A 20799-nucleotide genomic window follows, 5' to 3' on the forward strand; every position below is an offset into this window, starting at 1 on the left:
ATGGTGTCTGCTCCATGCTCTGGACACTACGCTGACAGACACAGCTACCCTTCTTGCCACAGCTTGCATTGATGTGCCATCCTGGATGAGCTCCACTACCTGAGCAACTTCTACGGGTTGTAGACACCGCCTAATGCTACTGTACAGCACCTCTAGGGGTGAGAGCAATGACAATATGCAAAAGTGACCAAAGCAACAGCCAAAAAGTATAAGAACAGATAAATGGTCTGTGGTCACCCCCTGCAGAACCGCTGCTTTATAGGGGTTGTCTTGCTAATTACTGATCATTTCTACCTGTTGTCTGTTCCATTTGCAGAACAGCAGGAAAAACTGATTCATAATCGGTGTTGCTTCATAACTGGAGAGGTTTATTTCACAGAAGAGTGATTGACTTGGAGTTACATTGTGTTATTTAAGTGTTCCCTATATTTTTTGATCAGTGTATATATAGGCTTTCTGGTAGGTGACTGACTTCTGTGGGACCCTGCGTAGTCCATGGCTATTGGGGGTCTCTGATCACTTTCTTTTGGGGCACTTAGACAGTGATTATTCAATTCGGGCTGCTCTTTGATAGCTTTCTGTTGGGGCACTCTCTTCTGAGGCACACTAGCTGGTCACTGTCTATGTGGGTAGTTTGGTCACTGTCTATGAGGGAACTCTGGCTGGTTACTGTCTATGAGGGCACTCTGGCTGGTCACTGTGTACGAGCTGGTTACTGTCTATGAGGACATTCTGGCTGGTCACTGTGTATGAACTGGTTACTGGTCTGGCTGGTTACTTGGTTAGGCTGCTTACTTGGTCTGGTTGGGTACTGTCTATGAGGATATTCTGGCTGGTTACAGTCTATGATGACATTTCGGCTGGTCACTGTGTATGAGGGCACGCTGGCTGGTCAATGTTTATGAGGGCACTCTGGTCACTGTCTAGGAGGGCACTCTGGCTGGTCACTGTCTAGGAGGGCACTCTGGCTGGTCATTGTCTAGGAGGGCACTCTGGCTGGTCAATGTCTGAGGGCACTCTGGCTGGTCAATGTCTATGAGGGCACGCTGGCTGGTCACTACCTATATGGGTACTCTGGCCAGTTACCATTTATTGATCTCTATGAGCACTTTGGCAAATCACTATCTTTGGAGACATGTTGTCTTAGATAAGACAATTGTGGCTGTCTCTGACAGTGGGGAATACCCCAAACATCATTAAGGAGGAGATATCAAAACCAACACAAGAGACAAGAGTGCAGGAAAGTCTTATCAAATTTAACATCTTTTATTAATATGTAATTTAAAAATATGAAAAACATACATACAGAAAAAACAGAGTATTCCTACAAATGGTACCAGTACACACATAAAGTGTAAAAATGTATAAGGCTAGGTTCACATTGCGTTAGTGGGTGATCGCTAACGGACAGCGTTGCACGGCAAAAATTTCGCAATTAACGCCGTGCAACGGGTCCGTTAGTGCACCCATTGACAGCAATGTTGTTTCAGCCTGAAGCGCATCGCTAGCGGGTGCCTTTTTCGGCTCGCGCTAGCGATGTGCCGTTCTTTTGTGGCGCGCCTCGGACGCTGCTTGCAAAATGACATATTAATAAAAAGATGAGGCCTTCCTGCACTCTTGTCTCTTGTGTTGTTTTTGATATTTACCCTAGAGTGTGTCTCTAGAATATTTTTCTTTATTGCTGCTCATGTTGTGTAAGTATTCATTATTAAGGGGGAGTAGTCCCCCAATGTTGCAGATGGCGGTACCATCAAAAATGGTCAGTACTATTTACAATTCCTAAACTTAGGCAAATACTCGACATGTAGTAATGCTGGTGTTGGAAGCCCGACTCCGCCTCACTATCTTAGCATCCTGTCATCCAAGGATTTTGGACATATATAGATTTTGTTTACTATTTTCGTCCACAGACTTTGGTACCTCTTGTTAATATTAAGATTACAATTTATTTAGATTCACAATATTGTTTTGATCTGTTTTAAACAAGAATTTTATTGAAGAAAATGTGTAAATTAGCAGAATCAAGTGCACTTGTTGTGTCCAAATCAGTAGTTACGGTTTCACTTTATGGAAGGTATATTATGGATTTTCCGTTATTTTCTTCTGTGTTCTCTCCGTACAGGTATATGAGCAGTTATATGATACCCTAGATATCAGCGGTAATGCTGAAATAAGGGCACACGCCACTGCCAGGGTGAGTTATTATTTGAAGTATACCATTATGACAACTTATATTTTTAAGTTCACTAGTAGACTAATAGAAAGATTTTGTGATTAACTCATGTTTTTGAACACACTGCTATTATTTTGAACACTACTCTAGCAGCTTGGACTTTTGCAGGGCTGTGACACTGCTCCTGCTGTTACTCCTGCTGCTGTGTTGTTGCCCTCCTATGGCCCCCTCCACATCTCCTGGTGTACTGGTCTGTCTCATGGTATCTGCTCCATGGCTGTCCATACAATGGGCAGATCAAATTTATGCACTAGGGGCAAAGAGTCCTTTCTTGTCTCCAAGATGCTTGTCTCCAGTAGGAGACCCAGGGAGAACTTCACATGTTCTGTATGGATGGATTGAGGGCTCTCTGATAGGCTCAAGAAACCCCTTCTTGACCGTCTACCTCTGACACGTAAGAGGACAATGGTACTATAAGGGATGTGATGATTTTGGCGTTTTTATCCCAAATTTGCACCAAGAACAAGGAACATTTGAGTTGGTCATTAACCACATAATACTTAGCGAAACCCTAACAGATCTGAGTTTCTAACTTCACAAATCATCAAAGTCGTTCTTAAATCTTTCTTCCCATATAGGCTACGGTTGCCGCCTTTGCTGCCAGTGAAGGACATGCCCACCCAAGAGTTGTCGAGCTTCCAAAAACAGATGAAGGCCTAGGGTTCAATATCATGGGAGGCAAAGAACAAAACTCCCCCATTTACATTTCACGTATTATTCCTGGTGGAGTGGCAGATCGCCACGGAGGGCTGAAACGTGGGGACCAGCTGCTGTCTGTCAATGGAGTGGTAAGATGTGACCTTATTTTGCCAAGCTTGCCCTGTTTTAGCAATTGGCACCTGTTTTATTTTAACTTTTTGCATAAATACTCAGGGCCTTCATGTTATCGGTATCAGGGATGCAGAGATTGCGGTTTCACCTAGACTTTGGAGTTTTCAGGAGCTCCAAAAACCTATCCAGCGCAGTAGAGGATAACAGTAATAAAAATGGCTCAGGATGGTTGATCACAACCCGCGATCGCTTCAATGGGTGCATAGAAGAGTGCACCCCAGTGAGGCCCAAGAGCGGAGACTTGTCGAGACTCATGATGACTAAATACTTCATGAAGAGAAAGAGGTGACAACTTTTAAGGCAAAAGGGGTGGCGTGGCGAAGGTGGTATGATTAGCATATTCCACCGAGAGGAGCCAAACGTTCTCAAATTTGTGGACTTTATCTGTGAGTATGGCTGATAATTTTGTGTTAATCATGAGAGGTGTCTTTTGACCTCCGATAGATCTAGACCTGATTTTTTCCAAGATATGGTTTGTTTAGCCACTAAAAATATGAATGAGATGAGTACTTGGGAGTGGTTGGTGAAATTAGTGACAAGTTTATTAAGTAAAGCTTCCCTGGGAGTATTTTTTAAGCTAATGTCAGTGACAGAAATAATTAAGAAGTATACTCTTATCCAGAGTCTTCAGACTATGGGTCATAATCACCATATGTGGTACATTTCCCTGGTCGGAACGCTTAAGGTTGGGTGGAGTTCCTTAACAGTGTCGAAATAAAATGTTTAAGTTGCAGATATCAAAATATTTCTTTAGAGGGGAGGGTATATTCTTGTTGAAGGGCCAGGAATGGAATATTGTCATCTTAAATAGGTAGTGGAATCTGGTGATCCCTGCTGCAATCCATGAGCAAAAAGATAGGAGGGACTCATTGCCTTAGGGAAATTGTAAGTTAACCCACAGGTGGAGAAAAAGAGGCAGAAAAGGGAAAACTAGAGTCGAAGAGTATTTCAGGGAGTCCCAGGTTTTGAGTGAGGGCGATATAATAGGGTTCATAATTTGTTTGTATTTGATGAGGGGGAGCCATAACAATGTATGGGTCCATGGGTGGTCCTCAGGAGCTTCCAAGGAAAGTCACAAAGGAGGTTCAGAGGAAGCATGGTATAAGGTTAATTGAGCTACTTGGGCTGCTTGGTAGTATTTGGTTAGAATTCAGGTGGTTACGATATAGTGTGGCTCTGTTGACTCTGCGGAGGCCATCCTTCCAAAGGTGTTAACTAGGCTTTGGGTTGTTTTGAGGAAGTGGGATGGGACGGACATTGGTAATACACAAAATAAGTAGAATAATTTAGCGAGTAGAGCAATGTTTATGCGCATATACTGGGCCAAGAGAGATGCAGCTTCCCCCCATGTTTGGCATTTGGCCGTTAATCTCACACTTAGGCAGTCTAAGTGGTTTGTGGCCCATTGTAAGAGGAAGTTTAGTGTAACACCCCTTTAGGGCTACCACGGTACACTGGGTGTTATGGGGGTCTCACCTCTCCAGGGCGCAGTGCCTCCACCCGAATCTTGATTGGAGCTCTCTCTGGGATTGCAGAAGGACTATTATCTTCTGCCAGGGGCTGACTCGGGAAGCCCCTGCCACACTCACAGGGATCAGGAGTAAAACAGTTTAACAGATTTATTGCTATGCAGCATGAATGAGATGGATTTAAAAGAATAACATGCAATACAAGTAACTGTGCTCTGTCAAAGTCATATACACATCACACTCTAATTCTACTTCAACCCTGCAAGTATAACGTAGCAGGGTTTTGTTCGTTTCTTCTGGTTTAACTCAGTCCAAACTTTGGGGCCCAGTTGCCGCGGATGCTGGCACGCAAATTAGAACAGTTGGTGCACTTAGACGAATATTAATGGAAATATTCTGGGCTGTAATGTACTCACTGTAAATAGCGCTGGTAGGACCACAAGTCTCAGAAGGGCACTCACTGCGCATCTGCAACGGTCGGATGGTTCTCTGGACGCCAGCTGGGGGCGGCCGGATTCAGTCCTTTATACGGTGGGAGTGGCGGCAGAACTCTCCAAGTTCTTGATGCAACTTGCTCCAGAGGGTAAAACAAAGCCGCTCTCTCTCCAGCAGCGCGGGTATATCCGAGGGGACAGCAACCCTGCAGCCTGGTGCGATGCAAATCCACCGTGCTCAGTCTCTCCCAGCAAGATGCCACGCTCTTTTCTTTCTCTGAATTCTTGCTTTCACTTTCTGCCCAGCTCCTCCCTCCAAGTCCCTCCTCATCCAATCCAGGCTGTGTCATCTGTCTGAAACAAGGATCCCTGGGAATTGTAGTCCAAGGGTCCTTGGGAACTGTAGTCCACTGCAGCTCAGAGGAAAACCTGCTAATGTCTGTAGGTCCCTGTTTAACAGCAGCTGCAAAGCTCTTCTTAGTGTCTGTAAATCCCAGTATACCAGTAGCTGCCCTGACAGTTCCCAGTGCAGGTGTTACATTCTCCCCCTGGTGAGTCATTGAAAGTGTCCCATCACGACATGAGTACTCACCACCTGAAACATGAATGGGGGTTAAAGCATCCTGACTAACACCAAATTTACATGCACACAAACCACCTCCTGGACTCATGCGAGTTACTGGGAAATAAGGCCAAACATAATTTGAATTAAAGTGTATCAGCCTGGGGACCTCAGTGGTATGTCCCATTCTATCATAGGTCAGCATCATGGGTGGCCTAGTGTCCCGTTTGGGACGAGTGTGTACTGAGGGGGCCCCCTCCTCAGCCCCCGATTCTTGTCTGTCAAGAACGGGCTCCTCCAGGTGGATCTCTTCATTTAATAAATGTCCCTCTTCTGAACTCTCCCCCAAAGGTGGGCAGAGCACACTCGCCTCCTGACAAATGTCCCTTTTTTGTGCTTCCACTTCAGGAGTCTGGTTTTCAGGGCCCCCGCCTATGGGGCATGGGTCCTCAGTCCACCTGTAGCTCCATTGACCGTCGGGTCCCCATTCATCCCCGGACTCGCTGTCACTTCCTCCTGAAGCAACTCCAGGCTGGGGTGGTTGTTGACACCTACGACTTCTCCTATGGCATGGAAGGGTTGTATGACCTCCTTGGGTTGGCAATGGCGGTAACGGGATGTTTTTTCCCACAGGCAACAAATGGTGTAGATGATAGGTTTTGACAGCTCCACCCCCTTTCTCGGGCTTTAGTCTGTAGGCCGGGACACCAGGCAGCTTCTCCATCACCACATAAGGGTCAGGACACCACCGATCAGCAAGCTTGTGCTTTCCAGCGAGACCTAGAAGTTGGATAAGGACTCTATCTCCAGGCAGTAAAACTTGTTCCCGAACTCTACAGTCGTAGCGAGTCTTATTGCGCTTTCCTGATCGACCAGAGGCCTGCTCTGCCAATCTGTAAGCTTTTTTCAAATCTTCTTTTAGCTGGGACACATATTTTAAGTAGGTCTTCCCATTAGAATTGTCAAAGGATGTCCCAAAACTAATATCCACTGGTAGCCGGGCTTTTCTTCCAAACATGAGAAAATAAGGCGAGTATCCCGTTGACTCATTTGTGGTGCAATTGTAGGCATGAACCAACTGACTCACATGCCTGCTCCATTGTCCCTTCTTCCTGGGATCCAAAGTGCCTAACATGTTCAGAAGGGTACGGTTGAACCTCTCAGGTTGAGGGTCCCCTTTGGGGTGATACGGGGTGGTTCTGGATTTCTTGATCCCACAGATGGCGCATAGCTCCTTGATTAGTCTACTTTCGAAATCTCTTCCTTGATCGGTATGGATGCGGGCAGGCAGCCCATAATGCACGAAGAACTTCTCCCATAGTGTTTTTGCTACAGTAATTGCCCTTTGATCTTTGGTGGGGTAGGCTTGGGCATATCGGGTGAAATGGTCAGGGACCACTAACACATTACTGACATTGCTTTCATCAGGCTCGATGGAGAGGAAATCAATGCACACTAGCTCAAGTGGGCCATCACTGGCAATGTTCACAAGGGGGGCTGTTCTCAAAGGCAAGGTTTTTCTCAACACACACCGGGAGCATGATTTGCAGTATTCTTCAATATCCGCTTCCATCCGAGGCCAGTAAAATCAGTCAGCCACAAGACTCGTGGTCTTTTCGATGCCAAGATGTCCATGGTCATCATGCAGGGACTTCATGACCATCCTCCGAAATCGGGTAGGTAACACCAGCTGTCGGCAGACTCCTGCCTTCTGGCGCTTTGCCTCCCGGTATAATAGTCCATTTCTTATTACCAGAGACTCTAGCTGCCGAGTCAGCAGGACAGATTCCTCTGTTCGTAATGCATTCTTTTCGGGCCTCCAGCCCCTCTTAACCCACCATTGGACGACCCCCACTGATCGATCCTCCTGCTGCACCTTTTGGACTTGATTACGAGTCAGTTGAGGGAGAAAGTCTGGGGTTACATTTGTCACTCGGCAGTACAACAACAGGAGTGCTTCACTGGATACTCCTAAGAATTCAGCACAACCCTGCATAGGGAGAGCATTAGTTTGATGTCTATGGCACAGAGTCTTCACCTCAGGGGCAGGGACCTCTATCCATCCTCCTTCTTCTTCCTCATTTAAGGGTTCCCTAGGCAGGCGAGAGAGTGTGTCTGCATCAATGTTACTGATCCCCGGTCGATACTTTAAGCTGAAATCGTACAAAGAGAGTGCGGCAAGCCACCGGTACCCCGTGGCATCCAGTTTTGCCGTGGTTCTCACGTAGGTTAATGGATTGTTGTCGGTATGAACCACAAAGGGTACCCCATAGAGGTAGTCATGCAGCGTGTCCACTACAGCCCATTTCAAATCCAGAAACTCCAGTTTGTGAGCTGGGTAGTTGCGTTCACTGGGAGTCAATCCTCGACTAATGTAGTAGACGGGACGCAGACAGCCTTCATGGTCTTGATAGAGAATCCCTCCTAGTCCGTCAAGAGAAGCATCTACATGTAACACATATGGTTTACTGGGGTCTGCATAGGCCAACACTGGGGTTTGGGTCAAGCATGACTTCAGTTTCTCGAATGCCTCATCGCATGCTGGTGTCCATCTATCTCCCAAAAAGTTCATTAACTTTGAAGTAGACCCTCTTTCCTGACCTTGAGGAGTGGGCTGTCCTCCCAGAAGGGGGATACCCCCGAGTAAGGGCAGTTAATGGCTTCGCAATCCGAGAGTACTAGGGTACAAATCTTCGGTAGTATCTGCAAAATCCTAAAAAGGACCTAAGCTCCTTCAGTTTGGTGGGTTTAGGCCAGTTTACAACAGCCTCCACTTTGGCGGGGTCGGTGGAAATTCCTTCTCTGTTGACTATGTGCCCCACATATTTCACAGTCGTCTGGCAATTCCGGCACTTGTCAAGGGACAACTTCAACCCAGCCTCCTTCAACCGATCCAGCACCTTGAACAACCGCTGGTTGTGTTCTTCCAGAGTCTTCCCAAAAACAATTAGATCATCTAGATAAACCAGGACCTCACGTAAGTGCATGTACCCCACTACTTTGTCCATATATCTCTGAAAAGTGGCCAGAGCACCTGTCAGTCCTTGAGGCAGTCTCTGAAGCTCGAAGAACCCAATGGGGCAGATAAAAGCCGTCTTCTCTTGATCTTCTTTTGACATGGGTATCTGATAGTAGCCACTTCGGAGATCTAACACAGAAAACCATTGGCTCCCTTGCAGGCAATCCAAAGCTTCATCGATTCGGGGCACAGTGTACTGGTCGGGGATTGTACGTTTATTTAAGGTACGATAATCCACACACATCCGAATAGCTCCATTTTTCTTTTTCGAGCTATAACAATGGGGGAAGCATAGGGGCTACTAGACTCTATAATGACTCCTGTGTCTAACATACCGCGTAGATGCTGCCTGACATCTTCGATATCCGCCAGGGCCAATCTTCAGGATCTCTCTCGAAAAGGCTTTTGATCCTTCAACTGAATGCGATGCTCCACTCCTTGGGCGAGGCCCTTGTCCCTTTCACCTAGAGAAAAAACTGCACCTCGCATCATCAGGCCATCAATGACCAACCGCCTCTCTTATCCTTTTAGCTCGCTTCCTTCAAAACAAGGGTCAAAGCTTTCAGGCCGTAGTTCCCTCTTCTCCTCCTCCATTCTCACATAGGCCTCCAGGCAGACTGGGTGGATGGATAGGGTCTGCGAGTAATTTTCTCCCCCAAATTCCCGACACCACTGAGCTAACGTACGGAAGATGTTGGCATTTCTTCCCACTAAGTCTACGTTCACATTAGCGTTCGGCACCGCAGCGTCGGGCGCCGCAGCATCGCCACATGCGTCATGCGCCCCTATATTTAACATGGGGACGCATGGACATGCGTTGTGCTGCGTTGTGCGACGCATGCGTTTTTTTGGCCGCAAGCGTTGGGCGCAGAGAACACAGCAAGTTGCATTTTTTTTGCGTCCAACTTTCGGCGAAAAAGGACGCATGCGTCGCAAAATGCAGCGTTTTAGCATGCGTTTTGTTGCGTTTTTGTTTGCGTTGTGCGTTGCGTCGCCGACGCAGCTGCGCACAACGCAAATGTGAACGTAGCCTATGACAGGTGTTGGTCTCTCATCTGCCTCTGCCTCTGGGCAGATTAGCGCTATGATGGGTATCTCTTTATCCACTCCAACAACAGTCTTTGAGAATCGTATTGTCAAGGACACGTATCCTCTGTAGGGGTAGCTGTGCTCACTCAGTCCACACACCACGAGTCCAGACAATGGTTTCAGAGGCACGTTGGATAAATATCTCTTATACCATCCTTCAAAGATGATGGATACTTGAGACCCGCTATCCAGTAATACTGTGCAAGGTTGACCAGTGATATATGCAGGGACATGTGGGGATGGTCCCACTAAACCTTCAGGCAGGGTTTTCGATGATGCACTATTGAATGGGGCGGTAGAGTAGGTCTTAGTTGCTGATGGGGGCTCAGTATGGGGTTCTACTGGCCCCCCTTTCCCGACTGCCTCTGGGGGTGATGGGGAAGATGTGAAGAGTTCTTTGGGCTCCACCTCTTCGGACACTGACGAGCTATATGGCCTGGACTCCCACAGACAAAGCACCCTTCTGGTTTCCTACTCTCTACTCTACCGAAGTCATCATTCTCTCTTCCTGAAACCAGGGTTTGCTTCTCGGCTACCTCCGCAGCACTTTGTAGCCGCTGTATTGTCTTGGCCTGAGCACTTAACAGTTGTGTAATCTGCTCTCCCTGTTTCTCGATGACTTTCAACAGTTCTATCTCTCGGCAGTCGGCTGCTGGCTTCAAGGCAACAGTAGTCACCTGAGGGGACGTCTTCTCTCGCGGCCAAAATAACCTCCTCCTTCCGAACTTCCTTAAGCAACTCATGAAAAGAACCAGGAATCTTCTCTCTATCACAAGACCTCATCCGGTTGGCAATTGGATCATGACTGAGAGCTCCTCTGAGTACTTGTTCCAGGTGACACTGATCAACTTCTTTAGGGCTGATGCCACCTTTAGATAATATTCTTTGAACCAGCTTATCTAGTCGGTATAGATAGTCGGACATCTTCTCATCTGGCTGTTGGTAGGTGGTACGGAGTTTATAGAGTAGATCAGTAGCATCTTCAGGGGATCCAAAAGCATCTTCTAAAGCACTCATATAATCTTGATAAGTTGCCAGAGGCTTGCTCCGCCAAGCAGCCTGCACCACCTCCATAGCAGTACCCTTCAAGCTCTCTACTATTCTCTGCTTCTTTACAGCATCAGTGCACCGCCACTCTTCTAGGCACTGTAAAGTGACATCCCTCCAAGTATCATATCCTTCTTCTCCAGTAGGGGTGGGGAGGGCACCCAAGAAAGTTCTTAGATGACGGTAGTTCCCTTCTGGCTGCATCTTGGCAAACTGACTGACTAACTTTTCCATAGCTGTCATAAGCACATCAGCAGGGGCCGCTGTCTCTTCAGGACGGAATCTAGGTGGAGTAGAGGGTGGATATATACTAGTCTTTCTAGGCTGAGCGGTTGATTCCTGTTGCCGGGTCTCAACTTCGGACTCAGTAGGCCAAGTGATCTGCCATTGTCGACCATACTCTGAAGACACGACTACCATGGATGAGAAGTATTCTTTCCTCAAGATCTGCCCGGTTGAAATCAGGGCTGTGGGTAACTGTCCCCCCTTTTCCTTCCGGCGGTCGACCACTTTAGGGTGGGCAAGTTCAGTGAGTCGGTTAACTATTTTCAGTATCTCTTCATCAGACGCATCACAGAGCTCACCACTCACTGCAAAGCTTTCTTTGGCGGGAACATCCATCTCTTCACACCACAAATACACTTCTCGTTCTGTTAAAGTCTCCATAGTAAATACTCCTGTGTTAGTTCTGTATCTCAGCAGTGCCTCCACTGTAACACCCCTTTAGGGCTACCACGGTACACTGGGTGTTATGGGGGGTCTCACCTCTCCAGGGCGCAGTGCCTCCAGCCGAATCTTGATTGGAGCTCTCTCTGGGATTGCAGAAGGACTATTATCTTCTGCCAGGGGCTGACTCGGGAAGCCCCTGCCACACTCACAGGGATCAGGAGTAAAACAGTTTAACAGATTTATTGCTATGCAGCATGAATGAGATGGATTTAAAAGAATAACATGCAATACAAGTAACTGTGCTCTGTCAAAGTCATATACACATCACACTCTAATTCTACTTCAACCCTGCAAGTATAACGTAGCAGGGTTTTGTTCGTTTCTTCTGGTTTAACTCAGTCCAAACTTTGGGGCCCAGTTGCCGCGGATGCTGGCACGCAAATTAGAACAGTTGGTGCACTTAGACGAATATTAATGGAAATATTCTGGGCTGTAATGTACTCACTGTAAATAGTGCTGGTAGGACCACAAGTCTCAGAAGGGCACTCACTGCGCGTCTGCAACGGTCAGATGGTTCTCTGGACGCCAGCTGGGGGCGGCCGGATTCAGTCCTTTATACGGTGGGAGTGGCGGCAGAACTCTCCAAGTTCTTGATGCAACTTGCTCCAGAGGGTAAAACAAAGCCGCTCTCTCTCCAGCAGCGCGGGTATATCCGAGGGGACAGCAACCCTGCAGCCTGGTGCAATGCAAATCCACCGTGCTCAGTCTCTCCCAGCAAGATGCCACGCTCTTTTCTTTCTCTGAATTCTTGCTTTCACTTTCTGCCCAGCTCCTCCCTCCAAGTCCCTCCTCATCCAATCCAGGCTGTGTCATCTGACTGAAACAAGGATCCCTGGGAATTGTAGTCCAAGGGTCCTTGGGAATTGTAGTCCACTGCAGCTCAGAGGAAAATCTGCTAATGTCTGTAGGTCCCTGTATAACAGCAGCTGCAAAGCTCTTCTTAGTGTCTGTAAATCCCAGTATACCAGTAGCTGCCCTGACAGTTCCCAGTGCAGGTGTTACATTAGTTTGAGCTGTGAAAATCGTGATAGCTGAAAAGGAAATGTTCACAAAGTATGATTTTATTTGGTTAATCAGAGATTTGTTTGAAGCTCTGAATAGATTGGAGCAGGGCGGGCCGGGAGGTCTGTGGGACGGTTAGGAGGAGCAAGATGTTGTCTACAAACATAAAACGTTTGTGGGAAATAGACGCCAATGTCTTGAATGTTTGGGTTCAGTCGGAAGTGGATTGCTAGTGGCTCATTTGCGAGGAGGAAAAATAGTGGTGAAAGAGGACACTCTTGGCGAGTACCTCTTGTCATAGGAAAAAAAAAGCCATCATAGTGATTGTGCTTGAGGGGTAGATATGTAGAGCATAAATCCATGAGTGAAATTGATTGGGGAGATTCCATTTCAATAAGACTGCAAATAGGTAAGGCCACGAGACATAATCAAAGGCGTTTTTAACCCCTTTTTTACATGTTTTGAACAGCTGACATGTGCCCGTAATAGGCACGGGCAGAATCGCGATCTGCCCGCGCCTATTAACTAATTAAATGCCGCTGTCAAACGCAGACAGCGGCATTTAACTACCGCTTCCGGCTGGGCGGCCGGAAATGATCGCATCGCCGACCCCAGTCACATGATCGGAGGTCGGCGATGCTTCAGCAGTGTAACCATAGAGGTCCTTGAGACCTCTATGGTTACTGATTCCCGGCAGCTGTGAGCGCCACCCTGTGGTCGGCGCTCATAGCACACCTGCATTTCTGCTACATAGCAGCGAACATCAGATCGCTACTATGTAGCAGAGCCGATCGCGTTGTGCCTGCTTCTAGCCTCCTATGGAGGCTATTGAAGCATGGCAAAAGTAAAAAAAAATGTGAAAAAAAAAAAATATATATAAAAGTTTAAATCACCCCCCTTTCGCCCCAATCAAAATAAATCAATAATAAAAAAATCAAACCTACACATATTTGGTATCGCCACGTTCAGAATCGCCCGATCTATTACTTAAAAAAAAGCATTAACCTGAACGCTAAACGGCGTAGCGAGAAAAAAATTCAAAACGCCAGAATTACGTTTTTTTGGTCGCTGCGACATTGCATTAAAATGCAATAACGGGGGCGATCAAAAGAACGTATCTACACCAAAATGCTATCATTAAAAACGCCAGCTCAGCACGCAAAAAATAAGCCCTCAACCGACCCCAGATCATGAAAAATGGAGACGCTACGAGTATCGGAAAATGGCGCAATTTTTTTTTTTTTTTTTAGCAAAGTTTGGATTTTTTTTTCACCACTTAGATAAAAAATAACCTAGTCATGTTAGGTGTCTATGAACTCGTAGAAGAATAATAATGGCAGGTCAGTTTTAGCATTTAGTGAACCTAGCAAAAAAGCCAAGCAAAAAACAAGTGTGGGATTGCACTTTTTTTGCAATTTCAACGCACTTGGAATTTTTTTCTTGTTTTCTAGTACACGACATGCTAAAACCAATGATGTCTTCAAAAGTACAACTCATCCCGCAAATGATAAGCCCTCACATGGCCAAATTGACGGAAAAATAAAAAAGTTACGGCTCTGGGAAGGAGGGGAGCGAAAAATGAACACGGAAAAACGGAAAATCCCAAGGTCATGAAGGGGTTAATGTGGACTGATAGTAGCATGCTTGCTAATTTACATTGTTTGCAGTGATGCAGGAGATGGGAGACCCATCATATGTTGTCAGATGCTTGTCTTTGAGGAAAAAAGCCACTTTGGTCTTTATGTATGAGGGATCCCAACCCAGAATTCAAGCGTTGAGACAAGATTTTAGCTAGAAGTTAGAGATCTACATTAATCAGGGATATCTGTCTATAATTTGACCACAAATCGATCTGACTGCCCGCTAGATGTCAGGAAAGGCCTACAAGATATAAGATTAACCCCAGCAATGATGAACTGTGCTTAACAAAGCCAAAGTATATGAGGGATAGATAATATCACTAGTTTGTGCATCTGCTTTCCGCGTTTTACACTGCTAGAAGTCAGTAAATGTCCTGCAGTATCAGAATTCATAAGTTCAGTAAACACAGACTTCACTTCTCCAATGTCTTCAGTACACCTTGAATGCAGTTTTTCCCAGTGGATTGTCTAAGGATTTTTTTCATCTCAGTAATATCTTCATATACTGTATACTTACCTTGTAATGTCTTCACATCCTGTTCCGTCCAGATGTGTCCAGATCCCAGAATTCCAAGTGGCGGAAGTTCACTGACCGCCATATTGGGACACCAGCAGAACAGCGTTGCACCACACACACACTGTATACGCTGTACACACACACAAACACACACAGTATACGCCATACGCCGCCTCTTGCGCGGTACCACCAGCACCGCCACCGGGATCAGCCAAATGATTCACTGACCACCGCCATCTTTGTACAGGAGGACCGCATGCGCAGTTTTAATGTGTCCGCCGCTATCTGTCTGCACAAAGATGGTGGCAGTCTGATTTACTGCGCCTGCACGAATTCCGCGCAGGCGCAGTGAATCATTCGGCTGATCCCTGCGGCAGATGTGCGACGTGTCTATAGGCAGAGGAAGCCGGTCACATTAAAGGGGTTTTCCCATGAATGAAAGTTATTTGTGTCTTACCATGTACAGAGCATACCACATCTCCTGGGCAGGGAAGGAAGCAAAAGACAATACTGACATTACAGCAGGGGATCAAAGAGGATTTCTTTTGTCAGGTAAAATATTTTGCTGACTGTTTTTAACCCCTTCCCGACATGCGCCGTACTAGTACTGCGCTGCCGGCACTGCATTAGTGCCAGCCGCAGTACTAGTACGGCGCCCCGATCACCGCGGTCTCGCGCTGAGCGTCGCGGTGATCGAGTGCGGGTGTCAGCTGTATATGACAGCTGACACCCCGCAGCAATGCCCACGATCGGCGCTATCGCCGATCGCGGGCATTTAACCCCTCTGATGCCGCTGTCAATAGTGACAGCGGCATAGAGGGGGATCGCGCAGGGACGGGGGCTCCCTGCGCTCTCCCACCGGAGCAACGCGATGAGATCGCGCTGCTCCGGTGACCTGGAAGGAGTCCCCGGATCCAAGATGGCCGCGGGACTCCTTCCGGGTCATGAGATGACCCTGCTTGCCGGCGTCTGCTGAGAATCCTCATAGCAGGCGCCGGCAAGCCTCTGCAATGTGCCTCTAAGCTCGGTGATCTGACAGAGTGCTGTGCACACTGTCAGATCACCGATCTGTGATGTCCCCCCCTGGGACAAAGTAAAAAAGTAAAAAAAAAAAATTTCCACATGTGTAAAAAAAAAATTAAAAAAAAAATCCTAAATAAAGAAAAAAAATAAAAAATTCCCATAAATACATTTCTTTATCTAAATTAAAAAAAAATCACACAATAAAAGTACACATATTTAGTATCGCCGCGTCCGTAACGACCCCACCTATAAAACTATATCACTAGTTAACCCCTTCAGTGAACACCGTAAAAAAAAAAAAAAAAAACGAGGCGATCAAAAAGACGGATATAAATAAGCATGGTACCGCTGAAAACGTCATCTTGTCCCGCAAAAAAAAAAGCCGCCATACAGCATCATCAGCAGAAAAATAAAAAAGTTTAAAAAGTTATAGCTCTCAGAATAAAGCGATGCAAAAACAATTATTTTTTTATATAAAATAGTTTTTATTGTGTAAAAGCGCCAAAACATTAAAAAATTACATAAATGAGGTATCGCTGTAATCGTACTGACCCGAAGAATAAAACTGCTTTATCCTTTTTACCAAACGCAGAACGGTATAAACGCCCCCCTAAAAGAATTTCAGGAATTGATGATTTTTGTTCATTCCGCCTCCCAAAAATCGGAATAAAAAGCGATCAAAAAATGTCATGTACCCGAAAATGGTACCAATAAAAACGTCAACTCGTCCCGCAAAAAACAAGATCTCACATGACTCTGTGGACCAAAATCTGGAAAAATTATAGCTCTCAAAATGTGGTGATGCAAAAACTATTTTTTGCAATAAAAAGCGTCTTTTAGTGTGTGATGGCTGCCAATCATAAAATCCGCCCAAAAAACGCTATAAAAGTAAATCAAATCCCCCTTCATCACCCCCTTAGTTAGGGAAAAATAATACAATTTAAAAAAATATATTTATTTCCATTTTCCCGTTAGGCTACTTTCACACTAGCGTCGGTACGGGGCCGTCGCGCTGCGTCGGCCCGACATACCGACCATATTGTGCAAGCGCCGCACAACGGGGGCAGCGGATGCTGTTTTTCTACGCATCCGCTGCCCCATTGTGAGGTGCGGGGAGGTGGGGGCGGAGTTCCAGCCGCGCATGCGCGGTCGGAAATGGTGGACCGTCGGCACAAAAAAAGTTACATGTAACGTTTGTTGCTGCCGGCGGTCCGCCACAACACGACGCAACCGTCGCACGACGCTTGCGACGTGTGTCAATATGTCGCTAATGTTAGTCTATGGGGAAAAACGCATCCTGCAGATGACTTTGCAGGATGCGTTTTTTTCGCCAAAACGACGCATTGCGACGTATGCAAAAAAACGCTAGTGTGAAAGTAGCGCTAGAGTTAGGACTAGGGTTAGGGTTGGGGTTAGGGCTAGGGTTAGGGCTGGGGTTGGGGTTGGGGTTTCAGTTAGAATTGGGGAGTTTTCACTGTTTAGGCTCTCCAAACGCGACATGGCGTCCGATCTCAACGCGTTTGTTTGCGTTAAAAACGCATGCGTTTTTATAGAAAAAAAACAACACACACTGAAAAGTCACCCACCACCATCAAGGTGATAAAGGGATCCAAACCCTAACCCTAACCCTACCCCTAAACTCACCCCTAACCGTTTAATGAACATTTTCTGACAGTCATAGTGCCACGTATTTCAGTGCCACGTATTTCAGTGCCACGATATTTCAGTGCCACGATATTTCAGTGCCACGTCTTTCAGTGCCACGATATTTCAGTGCCACGTATTTCAGTGCCACGTATTTCAGTGCCACGATATTTCAGTGCCACGATATTTCAGTGCCACGATACTTCAGTGCCACGTCTTTCAGTGCCACGATATTTCAGTGCCACGTATTTCAGTGCCACGGTATTTCAGTGCCACGTATTTCAGTGCCACGTCTTTCAGTGCCACGATATTTCAGTGCCACGATATTTCAGTGCACGATATTTCAGTGCCACGTCTTTCAGTGCCACGATATTTCAGTGCCACGTATTTCAGTGCCACGGTATTTCAGTGCCACGTATTTCAGTGCCACGTATTTCAGTGCCACGTCTTTCAGTGCCACGATATTTCAGTGCCACGTATTTAAGCGCCACGATATTTCAGTGAAATACGTGGCACTGAAATATCGTGGCATTTACGTGAAATACGTGGCACTTATATACGTGGCACTTATATACGTGGCACTTATATACGTGGCCACTGAAATATCGTGGCACTTATATACGTATATACGTATATAAACGTATTTCAGTGCCACGTATTTCAGGTTAGGGTTAGGGGTAGGGTTAGGGTTTTTTGTTTTTTTCTCGTTTTCTTTTTTATAAAAACACGCGTCTAAAAAACGCATGCGTTTTACCGCGTTTACATGCGTTTTTTCACACATGCGGTTTTTTTAAAAACGCATGCAGATAAAAACGCAAGTGTGAAACCAGCCTTACCCTTGGGAAAATAAAAACGTGGGGGCTAAAATATAATTTTCGTGGAAAAAAATATATTTTTTATTTTCGCGGCTCTGCGTTATAAACTGTAGTGAAACACTTGGGGGTTCAAAGTTCTCACAACACATCTAGATAAGTTCCGTGGGGGGTCTAGTTTCCAATATGGGGTCACTTGTGGGGGGTTTCTACTGCTTAGGTACATCAGGGGCTCTGCAAATGCAACATGACACCTGCAGACCAATCCATCTAAGTCTGCATTTCAAACGGCGCTCCTTCCCTTCCGAGCTCTGCCGTGCGCCCAAACAGTGGTTCCCCCCAATGTATGGGGTATCAGCGTACTCAGGACAAATTGGACAATAACTTTTGTGGTCCAATTTCTCCTGTTACCCTTGGGGAAAAAAAATTGCGGGCTAAAACATCATTTAGTGGAAAGAAAAAATGATTTTTTAATTTTCATAGCGCTACATTCTAAACTTTAGTGAAACAATTGGGGGTTAAAAGTGCTCACCACACATCTAGATTAGTTCCTTAGAGGGTCTACTTTCCAAAATGGTGTCACTTGTGGGGGTTTCCACTGTTTAGGCACGTCAGGGGCTCTCCAAACACGACATGGGTTCCGATCTCAATTCCAGACAATTTTGCATTGAAAAGTCAAATGGCGCTCCTTCCCTTCCGAGCTCTGCCATGCGCCCAAACAGTGGTTTATCCCCATATATGAAGTATCAGCGTACTCAGGACAAATTGCACAACAACTTTTGGGGTCCAATTTATCCTGCTACCCTTGGGAAAATAAAAAATTTGGGGCAAAAAGATCATTTTTTGTGAAAATTAATATTAATTTTTTTTTACGGCTCTACATTATAAACTTCTGTGAAGCACTTGGAGGTTCAAAGTGCTCACCACACATCTAGATAAGTTCCTTAGGGGGTCTTCTTTCCAAAATGGTGTCACTTGTGGGGGTTTCCACTGTTTAGGCCCGTCAGGGGCTCTCCAAACACGACATGGGTTCCGATCTCAATTCCAGCCAATTTTGCATTGAAAAGTCAAATGGCGCTCCTTCCCTTCCGAGCTCTGCCATGCGCCCAAACAGTGGTTTATCCCCATATATGAAGTATCAGCGTACTCAGGACAAATTGCACAACAACTTTTGGGGTCCAATTTATCCTGCTACCCTTGGGAAAATAAAAAATTTGGGGCAAAAAGATCATTTTTTGTGAAAATTAATATTAAGTTTTTTTTACGGCTCTACATTATAAACTTCTGTGAAGCACTTGGAGGTTCAAAGTGCTCACCACACATCTAGATTAGTTCCTTAGAGGGTCTACTTTCCAAAATGGTGTCACTTGTGGGGGTTTCCACTGTTTAGGCATGTCAGGGGCTCTCCAAACACGACATGGGTTCCGATCTCAATTCCAGACAATTTTGCATTGAAAAGTCAAATGGCGCTCCTTCCCTTCCGAGCTCTGCCATGTGCCCAATCAATGGTTTACCCCAACATGTGGGGTATCGGTGTACTCAGGACAAATTGTACAACGACTTTTTTGGTCCAATTTCTCCTGTTACCCTTGGTAAAATAAAACAAATTGGATCTGAAGTAAAAATTTTGTGAAAAAAAAGTTAAATGTTCATTTTTTTTTAAACATTCCAAAAATTCCTGTGAAGCACCTGAAGGGTTAATAAACTTTTTTATTGTGGTTTTGAGTACCTTGAGGGGTGCAGTTTTTAGAATGGTGTCACTTTTGGGCATTTTCTGTCATATAGACCCCTCAAAGTCACTTCAAGTGTGAGGTGGTCCGTAAAAAAAATGGTTTTGCAAATTTTGTTGCAAAAATGAGAAATCGCTTTTCAACTTTTAACCCTTATAACTCCCTAACAAAAAAAAATTATGTTTCCAAAATTGTGCTGATGTAAAGCAGACATGTGGGAAATGTTGTTTATTAACTATATTATGTGATATAACTCTCTAATTTAAGGGCATAAAAACGAAACATTTGAAAATTGCGAAATTTTCATAATTTTCGACAAATTTCTGTTTTTTTCACAAATAAATGCAAGTTATATCGAAGAAGTTTTACCACTATCATAAAGTACAATATGTCACGAGAAAACAATCTCAGAATCACCAAGATCCGTTGAAGCGTTTCAGAGTTATGACCTCATAAAGTGACAGTGGTCAGAATTGTAAAAATTGGCCGTGTCAGTTAGGTGAAAACAGGCTTTGGGGTGAAGGGGTTAAACAACATTTTACCACACAAAAGGGAAAGAGAGAGTGGATAGGTGGGTGAGCACATGGGGGAGAGATTCTCATCGCTGCAAAGCCTGCCCCCATCGTGACATTACCACTCTCCCGATACGATAGCATCGGGCCTCCATCTAGTACATATACACTGTGTTCCAAATTATTATGCAAATAATATTTCCTCATATTTTCTCTAAATTACCTATCTGAATTGCAGTCATTGTTACTTTCCAGTCATCTACTATTCTAGTATAATTGCAATGTTTTGGAACAAACTGCCTATGAAAACAGTATCTTTTAAAAAAAATAAACACTCAAAATGCATGTTCCGAATTATTATGCACAGCAGAGTTTTCAACCTTTTTTTTTTATTTTGAACAAAAAAATGGTCAATTGTGAAGTTATAAGCATTATCAGCTTATTACAAAATGAAATCAAACAGTTTTCAAGTGAAAACTTTATTTTAGGTGATGTTACATTTACAC

General features: G+C 45.3%; 1 protein-coding gene across 1 annotated transcript in view; it reads left to right on the plus strand.

The window, feature by feature from the left end:
- Positions 1 to 20799, plus strand: part of LIN7B (lin-7 cell polarity scaffold B) — a 46312-nt gene that overhangs the window by 13478 nt on the left and 12035 nt on the right. Inside the window, exons 3-4 of the mRNA XM_077259705.1 lie at positions 2123 to 2194; positions 2812 to 3021. Of these exons, the coding sequence (XP_077115820.1) occupies positions 2123 to 2194; positions 2812 to 3021 (282 nt within the window). The remainder of the gene's footprint in view (positions 1 to 2122; positions 2195 to 2811; positions 3022 to 20799) is intronic.

Source organism: Ranitomeya variabilis, chromosome 4, assembly GCF_051348905.1.
Source record: "Ranitomeya variabilis isolate aRanVar5 chromosome 4, aRanVar5.hap1, whole genome shotgun sequence".
NCBI classification, from domain to species: Eukaryota; Metazoa; Chordata; class Amphibia; order Anura; family Dendrobatidae; genus Ranitomeya; species Ranitomeya variabilis.